This window comes from Ornithodoros turicata, chromosome 8 (assembly GCF_037126465.1).
Source record: "Ornithodoros turicata isolate Travis chromosome 8, ASM3712646v1, whole genome shotgun sequence".
Taxonomy (NCBI): domain Eukaryota; kingdom Metazoa; phylum Arthropoda; class Arachnida; order Ixodida; family Argasidae; genus Ornithodoros; species Ornithodoros turicata.
In genome coordinates this window covers 22,140,117-22,155,111 of record NC_088208.1, presented here as the reverse complement: position 1 = coordinate 22,155,111, position 14,995 = coordinate 22,140,117, and the positions used below count along the sequence as shown (strand labels likewise).

Here is a 14,995-nt window from a genome sequence, read left to right as displayed (position 1 = left end):
AAGATAAAAGTAAGAAGAAATAAATTAAATGCAGTAGAGCGGCGATGGAGGAAAAAGGGAACATAACTAATGAGACTTAAGTGGAAAGCACTGCATGTGCTTTACTTCCGTTCATTGTCAAGAGTAGTAATCATTGTTAACCCTGTATCTGTAACTGTTAACCCTGTGTATCATGACCGCACATTTTCTTCGTTCTCCGTGAAAATGCTTCAAGATTGTATAACTGTAAGATCGAAACATGCTCCAATATTGATTTTTTCGACACTTTTACTTTGATAATCGACACAAGAATGATAGAACTAAAAATACATAGATTGTAGATGAGGCTCTGAAGGAAGGTTCGTCGTACGCGACGAACACCCGTGCAACACGGACGTTGTCGCACTCGTCCGAGTCAGACGAAAAGGATGCAGGGTCGTAATGGCCTGAACCCACGACGGAACATTGCTCCTAAACCGCTATGAGCAGCCACGACACACACGCGTACTTCGGCTGCTTCTACATACCCTGTGACGTCATGCGTCGGCTTCGTGCGGGCGCTTGGAAAGGGAGGTCTGGCCCCCTCCCCCGACTGTGGTCTCGATTTCCCTCCTCCTCCTCCTCCCTGCCACGACTGTGGAAACGCGAAACGCGTCGAAGTACACTTCCGCAGATGTCACTGTGTTTAATGATGCACAGTCATGACTCATGAGGGAGAAGTGGGGCTTGCCTGACCAACACCACCTTGGTACAGAAAATCCTGCTCAGTGCTTTCTCTCGCTCCTGGTGGTGGTGGTGGTGGTGGTGATGGGACATCTTGCCGCAGTCGACCACGCTCAGGCGGGCAACGTCACGTCTATCGCAGGTGGGCTCCTTCTCCACATGGACAGATGGAGCTATGATGTCGTCTGCTTCAGCGAATCGCCGCAGACGATTTCAAACACAGGCTTTCTCCGGTTACCAATGGGTGCCCGTACGGTTGATGGCGTCTTCTCTCCATGGCTACGGCCGCCGGACGCACGTCCTGATTGGCGGACCCTTAGAAGAGCCCAGATAAAGCCATCCAAAAGATTTCGGCCCGGTACCCTATCATCGAAAGGTACCCTGGCAGGGGCTGATGGCTCTCGTTTACGGGACTTCTTAGTCCCGCTTGCTGACCGTGGCGTCTTGGTCGACATACTTGAGGGTTGAACGAAGATAATAGATTGGTTTTAACGCTGACAATGCACACAGCTCATAATGTGGCAACAGCTTTCCATCTGCTGCTGCTTCTTTTTCTTCTAGTGCCATGAAGCTCGGAGGGGATTTTTAGAGCACTAGCGGAAATTCCGGATTCTTAATGGACCCCACGGAGGTTGGATTATGGCGGGCTAGAAGGCTAGCCCGCCATAGTTGGATTTCTGACACTAGGTGTCAAAGTTAATTTTCGAAAACTAATGCAAGACCCCATTACCTTATATTGCATTTCAAGAACAAAACCACTTTGTGGTAGTATATAAAATATAAAAAAAGTTTTTATAGCTGATCCAGCCCATGGGGTGGACTCCCACCTCGTGTTTCCAGGTGACCCAGGTTCGAATCCCGGCAGAGACTGTGCTGCCTGTGAGTTTTCTCTAGGTTTTCCACAGATAGTATAAGGAGAGTGCCGGCTTAGTTCCCTGCGAAGTCTGCCCGTGATTGTCGGACAGAACGCCTGGCAAAACAAATCCAACAGACTACACAGCGGGGTACATACGACAAGTAGCTTTTTAAAAAAGCTCGACGAAAGCAAGCGTGGACGAATGGCACTCCTCTACTCGCATAACGCCCTTTAATTAGTGATATATGCAGTATACTAAGACCATTTCCTTGCACAAGCTTCCCACGTTGGCCATAGCTACATAGCATAAGAATGACAATAGGGGGCCTACACAGCATCCTCTCAGAAACACAGGATCAGTTTTATTGTGGGGGCAACAGTTAACACGAGAGGCAGCCGACGATTGTACAGTGTTATTTCCAGCTATAATGTATAAATAGGCACTATCTGAGCAGTTCTTGAGTCTTCTGTCAAACCTCGCACTGTCCGAGTCGCAAATTATCCCTAACCTCCGTCAGCCATCCCAAGTATTCGAGATTGAAATTTGCTCTCCAGACACTCCTCAGGCTACATTAAGCCAATGTCGGGCTAGCACTATTTTCTTTCACGAACCAGACGTTCTTGAAAGTTATGGCAGTGGTCGCACACATCACCGGTACGAACACAATAAACCCGCACCATACCACCACGGAGAAGTAGTAGACAAAAAGGTCGCAGGGACCTACATCACCAGAAAGAGACGTCGGAGATGCTTTCGTGAACATTATCGCCGATCCTATTGCCGAAGAACCCAATGCTAGCAACGACAAGATCCCTACCACCATTGGACACGACCTGCTGGGCGACCAGTCCAGTACAGCGCTCATCAAGCTTATCAAGAAGTAAGCGCAACCCGCAATGACCAGCGTCAATGGAACCTCTCGGCTCAGTCTGCACTTCGTAAGGCTGTACGCACCTATCGTAACCATAAGCAGCGGCACGCAAGCGAATACAATGAACAGAAGACTGGCCACGGCGGATTGCGTGACGAGCACGGCGTACATCCTCGGAGCACGAAGTTGGTTCAGAGGTTTGTTGTACTTCTTTTCAATCATGTCCATGATGCAGTAGGATGGTTGGCAGGGGTCGGATTCTTGATCGTCATTTCCTTCGTCGTGCGAAAGTAGACTGCGACGGTGCTTGAAGGTACTGGCGACGATGTCAGGATAGGGTATGGGCTGCGAACTGTTGTGGGCGACGCGAAGTGACGCAGTTGCTGGATCCGTGATGTTGCTACCGTGACGCTGTCCATATGGGCATGTTACGCCTACAGGACGAGCTCCCGGGTTGAAGAACCTTTGCTCTTCGCGGTTCCCGTACGTTCTTCCTGGTCCGTTTCGTGGGCCCTGTGCTTGAAATCGTGAAGATACGGAGTTAGACCTGGATCCGAACCACGACGAATGGTTGCCGTTTTGGCGCATAGAAGGCTGCTGGGCAGCACCTAGCTCTGGAATGAGTACGCTGACGATTCTTCTTCTTCTTCTTCCACCACTAGGAACAGTGGCCACCAGCCACACAGGGCGATTCTTCTTCTTCTTCTTCTTCTTCTTCTTCTTCCACCACTAGGAACAGTGGCCACAGTGGATTCTGTGTATGATACTATATGCACGTGCTGACAGTGCGCGCGAGCCTGGAGGTTCTTCCCTCGGGTCAAGTCTGTTATTAGATTTGGTTCTTAATATATGAAGTGGTGCCGCATTTTTTGCAAGGTAGTCTGAGGTTTTTACTTGAAAATGATTGAGAACTTACGAAGTTATTTGGTACTCTGGCGGCCCGTGGACTACGGTGACTCTCCAGTATATACTACCGCGCACCAAGGCACAAGTCAATCAGTTCTATCGGCGCAGTATGGACGAGTGAAGCCACAGGTTGAGAAGATCTACAGTGCAGCCGGACCTTCGGTACATTCTATCATCGTCGTATCATCGTCGTATCATCGTCGTATCATCGTCGTATCAGCGTCGTATCAGCGTCGATCAGGACTCGCGTATAGGAACATCGCCTCCTCTACGTTTGTTGACCCAGACAGCGAGCACCTCAGTTCGGTTGACAATTCGACACTTCACCATGGCAAAGTTTACGTGACATTTACAAATTTTACAAATTTACCTTAGAAATTTAAATTACATTACAAATTTTACACGGACAACTATGAAAGCTAGTGCAGGAGGTACGGTGCCTCGTTCCTGCGATGAATCTGCTCATTGGCCCCTTTTTACCAGCACCCGCGGCCCAATGGTTCAGGTGGTGGCATATTCCACGCCGAGACTGGGAGGTCACTGCGGTTCGCATCTGCCGCCTGTGCTGTCTGGGCTTTCCTCAGACGGCTTTAAGACAAATGTCAGCACAGTGCTCTGTGAAGTCAGCCCATGACGCACGGTTCCCCTCTCCCTCTGCGATAGTCGTGACGATTCCCGGCTAAGCTAAGCATGTGTGGCGACTGTCACAACGTGTAACAACGTAATGGAGAGTGTTGTTGACCAAGCCGGTCGAACCGTGTTTCTTCGACTGTTCATGCGTGAGCCACGGGGACTTGTCAACCAGTTCATGTTATATTTATGGGGCGCTGCACCTGGCACCCCTCGTTCGAGCGTTCCCGAACGGGCCAGTGTAACCTGATACCCAAAGCAAGGCCCTCCGAGGGGCGCTTCTGGTCACTGTTTCTGGTGCCTCTGTCTCTCCCTTCTTTTTGTAAATAAAAGAGTCGTTTCTTTTCAACAACAACAACAAAGTCACCGGAACGTGAGCTGAACCCGCTTGCCACAAACGTTGAGGAGGTCCCTCAGTGACGTCTTCAGTGGAGGTCCTTACTTCTGAACGCTGCTTGCGCGTTGATCACTGCCAAAGCTAATGAAGACTGTGCCGAGGAACTTCCGCAACGTTCGCGTGACCGTGTATTCACACGAGCGACATTCCCCGCAGAAGCGGAAGACGCGAAGAACGCCATAGCTTTCTGATCGCTAGCGCTCAACGTCCAGTGTTCACGTACACTGCTAACCGTGGGGAATATCCTGCAACACAGCCACAAGATATTCCGTAGCAGACGACAGGAAAGACGCTGACGGTGTCGTCTGCTAAGTGCGCAGTTAGCCAGTCCCGATATTCCGCACCGTGTGAATACTCAACGTATCACTGGACGGAACTTCGTCTCTGTGAGCAGTGTTTTCGCTTTTTCTTCCACTAGAATCTTCCGTCAGGATGTCGCTCGTGCGAATACACAGTGAGCGGACCCACAGATCTTCCTCTCTGGTTCGTTCTTATTTCGTAGTTTCTAGTTTACCAGCGGCACGACCGAGTGCATCAAAGTTTCCGCTCGTTGCTGGTAGCCCGGGTCATGCTGAAGACTGGGAGGTGGTGGGTTCAAATCCTAACACCGACTGTGCTGTGCCGCGAGGTTTTCCCTGGGTTTTCCGGCAGACATTCCAGACAAATGTATAGGCACAGTTCCTCTTCAAGTCGGCCCAGGACGCATACTAACCCCCCTGTCTTCCAATGCTTCCTGCTGCCCTCTTATCATCTGTCCACGTCCATACGCCGTTCATAGCCACAGTTGATTCGCGGCGCCAACACGAAATAAGAAAAAAGTTTCTGGTTAGCCTGTCTCGCCTTCATCATGTTCTGCCTCCGCCATGTCTACCAGGGCATCCCTGCTAGGAAGTGCATGACAGATATTCTGATATCTATTTGACCGTCTCTGCGGCAATGACGTTGGGGGTTACCTGACCAGCAGAAGCAACACTTTTTTTAAATCTCCGTGTTATAGCACCGCGAAGCAACTGTAGCTATGAGCGGCGAACAGACTTGGACAGATGGAGAGAGAATAGCAGGAAGGAGTGGGGGAATGGGGGTTAGTATGCGTCCTGGGTCGACTTCAGGGGGTCCCCCGGAAAACCGCAAACGGTGCGGGGATTCGAACCCGCCTCATCTCCCAGTCTGGGCGTGGTAAAGCGGTTTATCTGAACTACTATGCCACGGAAACTGGTGCAACACTGTTTATTCACACTATGGCAACACAGGATTACAGAGTATTACCCAATCGGTGCCGCCTAGTTTTTGCCGCACTTCCTTTTAATTTTTTTGATGCACTCTTTCTTGCAAGCATCTTTACTTTCGAAGTTATTGTCGTTGCCGTCACAGCCGCCGTATACGAAAGTTTCGCATTTATCTGTTTCTCCGTTGAAGTACCACTTTGTAAAGTAGCCTCTGCATACACCTGTTTTCATTTTGAGGCCACATATTGTTTTCGGTGTATCTGTGGGAAGAAAACGGAATTAGTACATGCGATATCGACCCTGAAAATATCCTCACCAATACATCTTCGTTCACACTCCTCTTTCGTTTTGAAGTAGTTTTGCGCCGACCCTGGGCATTTAACCGCTTCGCATGTAGATGCAGTAGCGTTGTAGAAATATCGCTTTTTCGGTTTGGTGGCAGATCTATGAGAATTTACACGGTGGGAGTTGGCAGGTCTCCGCGTGCACACTGTCGGAATGACAACTTCTTCACCTGTGTCTTCTTTACTTGGGACTTCTTCGTCTGCAGGGGTACAAAGCAATGGTGTTCACATGTTGACTATCAAGAAGCGGCAACAAATCGGGCATAATTCATACCGCGTGCATAGACAGACTTTAGTTTTACATGCAAACCTCATATGCAGACTTTTTCAGAAGTAAATTTACCACGATTACACCTATACATGCTAGTGTAAGTGATTAAATTATAGTCACAATTACCAAATCTCAACTGTAACTTAATACAGTGGGGTTACACCAAGCTAACGTCCATTTCAATACGTAATTTTCTTGTACAACTCTCTTCTTCTTTCTCGAGGAACTCTGTGCAAGTATGGAAATAATATTCAAATAACTCAGGAAAGACTTGCTCCCAGGACTTTCCCACCTTTTCAGTGACTTCCATCTTTCATCATTATTTTCTTAGGCACTTTCAGGCTTTGTATGTATTTGTCCTTTTTATGTGTTCCCCCCAGCCTCAGAACATCAATTTCTCATGTTCAACTTGCTCCGAGACTTGCTCCCAAGCAGGCGTGCTTGGGAGCAAGAAAATTGACTCGCCATAGCACGATCTCCAACACAATCGTGTTTAGAACGTCATTTCAACTTACATTTCGTGTTCGAAGTACCCGATGAATGATCGGTGTTACTTCAGCTCGTGAAATCAAGCACCGGCGGACCTCAAAACTAACACAATAGCTAACACTAACGTTTTCTTTGCAAACAAGCAAACAAACGAAGAAACAAACCAACAAGCACTGCTGAAATACGTACTGAATGACCGCAATACCTGCGAGGAGGAAATATGAAATACCTCGCGCACTTAGGCCAGTTTTGTTTTGCTGGCAACGCAGCTCAATCAGCCGTGTGAATTGTAGTTTCGAACTCTCACAACTCATATATTAGGTCTGAACCGTTTCGCGAACCGGTAAACGCTGAATTGTTTTCGGTTCAATTCCGGTTCGGTTCAACGCGACAAAAAAAAAAAAAAAGGTTCGGTTCAATCCCGGTGCAGCGAACAATACGGGTTTTTAGCGGTTTTCGGTTCGGGTTCAGTTTTAGTTCCGATCCCTGGTTCAGGGGAAATGACCTGTTTAACCGTACCGCCATTACAGTGGTGGTGTCACTGTCTCATCCTAAGAAGCAAAAAAAAAAAAAAAAAAAGGACGCGTAGACCCAACTCTTTTAATAGTGTAAAATAAGGTCACTGAGATCATTCTTTTAAAGAGTAATGGTAACACGCCGCATAACGAGTATGAAAGTTATGCTATGTTACAGGGTGTAATTCGTGGAGCTCCGACAGCACTACGTTTACTCTCCATTTTACACTCCATTTACTCTTTTTCCCCTTATGGTAAACTCGTTCTGAAGAGTTAGTTAAGCTTCGAAGAGTAACTCTGTACGTGCAGCGTATACCAAGAGAGTAAAAACGCTTGCAACATAGTAAAAAAGGAGTAAAACCTCGAGGTACTCTCCATTTACTCTTTTTTTCTTAGGGTGGACGTGGTGTTACGTGGAACCACGGATGTACGTTGACGGTGGTTGGCCCTATAACGCTATCGCTTTGATAATTCATTCATTAACAGATTGTCTACATGGACATCGACGGATATCAAACATACCAACATATCGACAGGTTCTCTTGCAATCGAGTTCACTTTCGAAGTTGTTTTCGTTCCCGTTGCAGCCTTTATAGTGAAACTGTTTGCACGTGTGAGTGGCGTTGTCGTGGTAGTAGCGCCTCGTTGCGTTCGGAGTTCTGCATTCTTTCCCTAAATCTACTTCCATGCTACACCATCTGTCGATTTCCTCCATGGAGTTAGTCTTGTAGTCGTCGGAATCGTCGTAATCTTCAGCGCTGGCAGACACTGCAAGAACAAGAAATGCGCATGAGAACTAGGAACAACCATAGGCTCCGTGCAGTGTATCTATATTGGGAGGTACGGCCCCTTCCCTAGGTAGACAACGAGGCTGCAGATCCAAAGACCTCTGCTACGTTCATACGGGCCAGTTCTTTGGATTAACTCTCGTGGTCAACTTCACGTAGGTAGAAAAGTGTAAAAGTCATTCTGAACCAAAATCCAGCTCCCCTTGTGAATCAACTATACGAAAGAACGACCCTCATTCTGAATGAAAGAAAGCCTGCGCTTGAAATCGTCTGCGGCGATTGCAGAAGACAATTGCAGACGGCGATTGCGGACTACGTTGCTCGTCTGAAGCAGACGACATCCCAAACTTCGGCGGCTCTCGTCTTGAGGCCTTACCTACGGAGGTAGTCCCCCTTTACACAGACGGAAGGAGATGTGAATTATCAAGCAGGAGAGCCACTGGGAAGACGGAAGCTGTGTACTGTCATTAAGTATAGGAGAACTACCTACGGAGGTAGTCTCCTTTACGCTAACGGAAACTCTATCTGTTATTGAGGACTGGAACAACTGCATCTTACAGACGGAGGGAGACTTTAAGAAGGCTTTAGTTGGCACAACATGTTACCGCGTGTGAGCGCTGCATTTGCAGGTGGTCCATAACTCACGTGACGCGTTTCCCACAGTACAAAACGTCACGAATGATTAATCATGATTTGTGAACAACACGTTCGATAGCTCGAACCAGCAATCAAGGTAAGCAAACCAACCTATAAGACCATACCGTTGGCAAAGTAAACGAAGAAAAGGGAAAGAAAGGAAAGATAAAGTGGGCAGAAGTTCGTCACTCACGTGACTTTCTTGTTCAGAGGCCGCACGACCGATATGACCCCCCCCCCCCCTCCGAGAATGCGAATAACGTCACGACTTCCCGTGCACCGCCTACCATGGGGGAATATCCTGATGCGCAGCCACAAGCCATTTCGTAGCAGACGACAAGAAAAGGTGCAGACACTGTCGTCTGTTTAGTGCGCGGTACGTAACTTCAGATATTCCAGCAGCGTGCGAATGCTCAATATACGTAACACTCGACGGAACTTCCGCTCTGTGAGCAGTCTTTTGCATTTTCTTCCACTAGAATATTCCGAGGGAGTGTCGCCTGTGTGATCGCTCGGGCACATGCATCTTTCACTTCGTGACGTAGTGCATAGTGGGACTTAATGTCCATTTGAGAAGATCATAAAATGTATAAACACGCGTGACGAATAATAGCAACTCTAGCCCCCCTGCAAACCCTCTAGTACGAAACCAAACCAATTTTGAAGGCTCTATAATGGAGCCAGCGTTAGCTAGGGATTGGAAACTTACCGTACATGGTCTGGAAGAGCAAAGTTAGCAACGATAACTGTAAGACGCGCATGTTTGGTAACGAGCACGCAGACGAGGTGTCCTTAGAGCTCACAGCAAATGACGCATAGCCTTTTCGAGTGAATTATATAGCGACGCCGCAGAAGAACGCAGTATTTCGCAAAAATTACAGGTGTATCGAGCAAGTCCAGTTATAGGTCATTCGCAGTGCCATTCTTTAAGGATATGAAGCAGACATGCAATTGAAATGATTGAAATGGCCTTTAAATGTTGCGCGAATAATACGGTGTCTGAAGGACAGTGGGCAGGTGGAAGACAAATAAGCACGTGTGTGACACGATAAAAAGATATCCTGTATGATGTGTAACACTCGTTAACAAGTTTATTCACCAGCTCCCGTGGCATAGGGGTTAGGATGATCGCTTTCCACGCTGAGAGTGCGAGGTGACACGGGTTCGAATCCTGTCACCGGCTGTGCTGTCCGACAACTCGTACCACACCTAACTGTGTGTGTGTGTTTTTTTTAAATGTTTAGTTTTATTTTTTGTCATGCAGAAAGGGGTGTTGATTATGAGAGTAGCTCTTTTTTGTACCATTCGAATTCATGTCACGCAGGGGGAAAAAATGTCACAGAATGTGAATTATACTGAAGGTCCTACAGAGAGGTCCAGTCCTACAGATGATAGTTGCCGACGCACACTGAAAAATCGTTAAAGCACACTGCAATTGGAATGAGAAATGGGGACTTTTTTTTTCTAAATAAGCCAAATCGAGAGTGTCCCACATTTCCACTGACGTACGGAGCTTTAAAACGCAAATCCTTTGAATGCGTGGTCAATAGGCTCAGTCCGTATAGCGGCCCATTACAATGCTATACGCAAAAGGTGTCCATTAGCACGTTTCTCCAGGCGTTGTTTTCGCGATGCATCGGGGTTCCAGGCGCCAGCCAGGGTCTAGTAACCCGTGTTTCGTGATGGCCAGGCAGGCTTGTAGAACTCGAGTTCTTCCCGAGTTGTTGTTTTGTTCTGGTCCGAGTCTCCAGGAACGGCTTCTCTGCCTCGCCACAGTTAAGGTAATCGAGGGATAAGCCTCCTATCGTAAGAAAATGTATTAACATCCTCCTTGCCTCCTATTGCCTGCTAGGTTGCGTCCAAGGTTGTCTCCCATTCTTACAACCAGCCAGATGTACTCTGAAAAAAAAAAAAAAAAAAAAGAGAGAGAAGAAAAATAGAGAGAGAGAAAAGAAGCTCAGTAGTATTCCGCACGACGACGAAAATGTGGGACAATTTCGATTTGATTTCACCTCAGTGCGCATCAGTAAATGTCATTTGTGGAATTCTTATATTTCCTTCAGTATAAGTGAAATTCTGTGACTTTTTCTTGCCCTGATATGGCATTTCCCGGCGTGGCATGCGTTTTCAGTTCGAAAAATCTAATGAAAACACCACTGTTCCCGCAAAAAAAAAAAAAAAAAAGGAAAGTATGGCATGAGTTGTCCTGGTATGAGCTGATCAGCTGGGTGGTTACCATATCACGCGAATTGACCCGCCTGCCTCAGCGCAATATGATGGGACAGAAACAGTCATCGTTTTCTCCTCTATGCAAGAAAGAGAGGACATTCTATTCTAACTCACTGACCATAGCTGCAAAGCAGTTTGCATAGCTGCAACCACTTGGTTGAATGGCTGCCACGCTTGGCGCAGTCTGGCGACAATGTGCTGCTAAATCTACGCCTATCCTTCGAAACGCCGGACGCCGTCTGCACGAGAATTGTTGCCATGTGATCGTTTTAATTTGCTTTATACCTTAGCATTTTGATATTTACGCGCGCACGTTGTTTCTAGTTTCAAGCCCAAGAAAATATGAAACTTAAGCACCTGAAGTCAATCCTTGACGACGTAGATACGTTTGATTCTCCTAATGTACAACTTGAACAATATCCTACCCCTCCAGATATTGCAGGTAACTGGCTAGTTTTTCCCGTTCACCATTAAGACCATACACGGCACTGACAACCTTACTTTATATCTAGCTCATATGCTACACCACATCTATTCTCAAGGCGAAGTTGAGGAAAAAGTCGTCGCCGATTTAGGTTGCGGCTGTGGAATTTTGAGTGTTGCAGCGGCAGTTTTAAATGCAAGGTAACTATAATAAATCACAAGTGGTACTGTCTTTTCATATCGCTAACGATTCCACATGCTCAGCTACGTAGTTGGCTTTGACATCGACATGGACGCCTTGGAGATTTGTGCGAGGAACTGCAAAGAAATGGAGCTCACCACGGTTGACATGGTTCAGGTCGACATCACAGCCCCATTTGATTCTCGGTGGTCGAAGGCTTTTGACACGGTTGTAATGAATCCTCCTTTTGGGACAAGAAACAAAGGTAAAAGTGTGTGGGGGCTTTTGTCTCAAAATATCTGATTCCCCCATTTTGACATGTCGCTACAGGGTCATGTTTGAATGGGGCCTGCAATGAATTCGAAAAACACAAGCCAATGTCGATACATCAGCTCAAAATGTGAAGTTATGTGAACGGTTTCATATTTAGAGCTTCTCAGTGAAAATATTGCAAGAAAACGTTCTGAAAGGACCCCATAAAGCCTTGAAAATTACTCTGTATTTCATCAGGCAGAGAAATTTAGCTCTTAAGGTTGTTAGGGTTATGTGCAGTGAATGAAGTTGTTTTTTGCTTGGAAGTTTTAAGTTGCTTCGCTACTCCTATAAAGCTGTGATTGGTCGCAGGTCTCGACATGCTCTTTCTAAAAGTTGCCCTGCAGCTGTCGTCTGGATCTGTGTACAGCTTGCACAAAAGTTCCACGAGAGAAGTGAGTTCTATCCTCTCTGATTGATTGATTGATTGATTGGTAAAAGTCTTATTTACATTGACTCATTTTGTGCTTGCAATAGAATGTACTTTAAGACTACCCAAAACTTCAAAACTGTATTTTGAAATTGTTCTACAATGTGTTACTACTGGTCTGCAAGAGCAAGTTTAGATATCAGCATGGAGCAAAAAAGGAAAAGAGAAATAAGCACAAAACTGGCTCAACACAAAAAGAGCACCACTGATCTTCTAGTGAACGCTGCCCCCACCGCACTTATCACACACACCTCCACATTCATGTAGACCTTGTAGTGCATAAGTAAAAAATAAAAAAAGAGTTGTAGAGTACACAACTTCATTACTTTCAGGATGGTACTGTGGTGGATCACCTCAGCTACCACCTGGTGGAAGATGAGCAAGATCCCCCTATTCATGTTCATGCACACTTTATCCTTTATGTGGTCGCTCATTATTTATCTCCACAGTATCAATATGTTTGTCTGGCCTAATTAGATGCAAAATGGCAGTGACAAAGGCCTTATTAGCGTCTCTCGAGGCCTCATTGTGTCACGGAACACGATTGGAAACGTCTTGGCCTGGGTGGTGCATGTATGGCAGAATATATGAAAGTGGAAACGAAATAAAGACTTGGAGACAAGACTGGTGGCACCTGGGGTGATAGGAGCGACCGACGGCCCTGAACCAGTGGTGCGACATAGATAGATAGATAACATATAGATAGATAGACATAGATAAAACCTTTGAAAAGTGGCATGGAGGCTGAGAATGGGCGTTGAAGTATGCTGTGACCTTGGCATAGAAGGATACCTCCCATTGTCTACAGAAGTGCACAGATGTTCCGGTTATATGACGGTGGCATCTGTGGAATCTTGCGATTCCTGACTGTCTCACTGAAGATAATTCTAGTTCCAATATGTACCTCCTTGCGACACACTTGTCCGAAATCTTCGTTCAAAGGCACGGCACCCGTATTGGCGTGGCCGGCGCTGAAGATGAAGATGTACCGTTATTGTGTTCAAGTGTGGGGAGTATACCGTACGGAAGAAACAGTCTTGGAACACCTTGATATTTCATACAGGATAAACAACGGGCTGTCGATCCCAGACAAGTGTGTTGCAAGCAGTACCTCTGCCCCTGTTGTCATGAAGGTGCCTACTATCGTAAAGTGCAACTTTGACTTATGGCACCTATTCTTGTGCACAAAGAGAGGAACCCCTAGTGAGCTTCATGAAAATGGACACAAATTTTCCTTGGGACCTTCTGCCAGTGATGCTGTGATTTGGAATGAATTGCCCCCCATTGCCATCACAGGGCATGTACGGAAGACCTTTTGAGAGTAACTGTCCAAGAGAATGACCAAACTGCTCCTAGGGATAGCTGGTGACGAAGGGTAAGCAAGTACCGAGGACACGAATTGAAGCCACACCTCTCTGTCTGCTGGTTAGGTGTGTACTGCCACATTATGCTCATCGCATCAACATGCCATGACCCCGTTCTGGAAGACACATTCACTCTTACATTTTCCTCCACACACTTCCACATTGACACACAGACGAACAAGCCTAGGTGGACTGCATTCTCTTTTTATAGTGTAATGTAAACTGCAGAGGCAGAATCAACAGTTAGGACAAACACAACATTTAAGGTTCAGTGACACAGAGAAAATTGAGATCGTTACTGGATCTATGCCGAAACGAGCCATTGTCACAGCTGGAAAGAGTGAAAAATGGCTCGCATCCTCTTCGCAGCCGTAGCACGTCACTCCCTGTTAAAGGAGCATTGAGATGACATTTAACGTGACTCAAAGCTGTTTCATTTGTCCAGCTGTGCAAGAGGAATGACTGTGCAAAATATTTTTGCCGTGCACCGTGTTGTCACCGTGCAATTTAATTTACTAAACCAGTCTGAAAAAGCAGCCGTCGCCAGCTGGCAGGACTGCCGCGTGACGTCGGCAAGTCCCTGTGCTTCTTTTCCCCCATGCCCCTTTCTTCTTCATTTCTTTCTTCTCAGTACACTCTGCTTATACCAACACCACCTAGATAAGAAACGATGAAAGATGAAAGTCACTGAAAAGGTTAGCCAGCTGTAGGACTTGAACCCACATCTTCTGGATTGCCGGTCCAGGGCTCTACCAATTGAGCTAAGCTAACACGCCTTCTCAGCGACTTCCAAGGGTGCGTCATCTGAAGGGGCAAACCAGCCACTCTCTCTCACTCATCCTCCTTTCACTCTTACATTTTTGCTCACTCATACACACATTCATACGACGGGATCGACGCAGGCGGCAACTGTTGAACATGAAAGAACTGATGTTCTGAGGCTGGAACAACATAGAAGGGACAAATACTGTCCCTTCTATGTTGTTCCAGCCTCAGAACATCAGTTCTTTCATAGATAAGAAAGCCTGCACGCTCGTCGACGTGGCGTAACAGCTAAGAGTCAGTCAATCAGGACTGTGTTTTTAATGGCCGTAGCCAATCACAAACATGCTTTTGGTAGCTGTAGCCATGGAGACAAGCCACCGTTAGCCGCATTGGCTGCCACAGAAAGCCTGCGTTTCAGCATCGCCACTGGCTCCTACGTTCCTCGTCGCCTGGCATGGAAAGGAAATTGATTTTTTTCCTCCGAGCACCTCGTTATTATTGCAGTTGTGAACATAGCAACCGTCTGACATAATTTATTCGCTTATTCATATGGCCAGAGATAGCAGAATGCCCAGCCAACCACTGTCGTCTGTGAGTGGTAAACATCCCAGTGTACAAAATAGAGCACGAAACGGTCCCATATTTTTCTCTGGGCTAAT

At 46.7% G+C, this 14,995-nt stretch overlaps 2 protein-coding genes across 5 annotated transcripts in view; one reads left to right on the top strand and one right to left on the bottom strand.

Annotated features, from left to right (window-relative positions):
• The window catches only part of LOC135366685 (rRNA N6-adenosine-methyltransferase METTL5-like), a 98,057-nt gene that overhangs the window by 80,072 nt on the left and 2,990 nt on the right, over window positions 1-14,995 (top strand). For 2 of the 4 annotated variants that reach the window (XM_064599503.1, XM_064599502.1), the window contains 4 exons: window positions 11,186-11,303; window positions 11,374-11,485; window positions 11,549-11,730; window positions 12,090-12,172. In XM_064599503.1, the coding sequence (XP_064455573.1) occupies window positions 11,204-11,303; window positions 11,374-11,485; window positions 11,549-11,730; window positions 12,090-12,172 (477 nt within the window). In that variant the 5' untranslated portion in view covers window positions 11,186-11,203. Of the gene's footprint in view, window positions 1-8,989; window positions 9,009-11,185; window positions 11,304-11,373; window positions 11,486-11,548; window positions 11,731-12,089; window positions 12,173-14,995 lie in introns of those variants that run through there. The other 2 variants (XM_064599504.1, XM_064599505.1) reach the window with 2 other exon arrangements.
• Window positions 5,576-9,472, bottom strand: LOC135366684 (actinia tenebrosa protease inhibitors-like). The gene is made up of 4 exons (XM_064599501.1): window positions 9,342-9,472; window positions 7,731-7,976; window positions 5,906-6,133; window positions 5,576-5,849 (listed from the first exon to the last, which is right to left on the bottom strand). The coding sequence occupies exons 1-4, from the start codon at window positions 9,391-9,393 to the stop codon at window positions 5,644-5,646; spliced, it is 732 nt and encodes a 243-aa protein (XP_064455571.1). The 5' UTR covers window positions 9,394-9,472; the 3' UTR covers window positions 5,576-5,643.

Bases quoted from the DNA above. Each gene is read 5' to 3' on its own strand.
- LOC135366684 (XM_064599501.1), bottom strand. From the start codon at position 9,393: ATGCGCGTCTTACAGTTATCGTTGCTAACTTTGCTCTTCCAGACCATG. The intron at 7,977-9,341 runs GTAAGTTTCCAA...TTGTTCTTGCAG, and splicing joins GCTCTTCCAGACCATGTACG to TGTCTGCCAGCGCTGAAGAT. The intron at 6,134-7,730 runs GTATGTTTGATA...GTACCCCTGCAG, and splicing joins GAGAACCTGTCGATATGTTG to ACGAAGAAGTCCCAAGTAAA.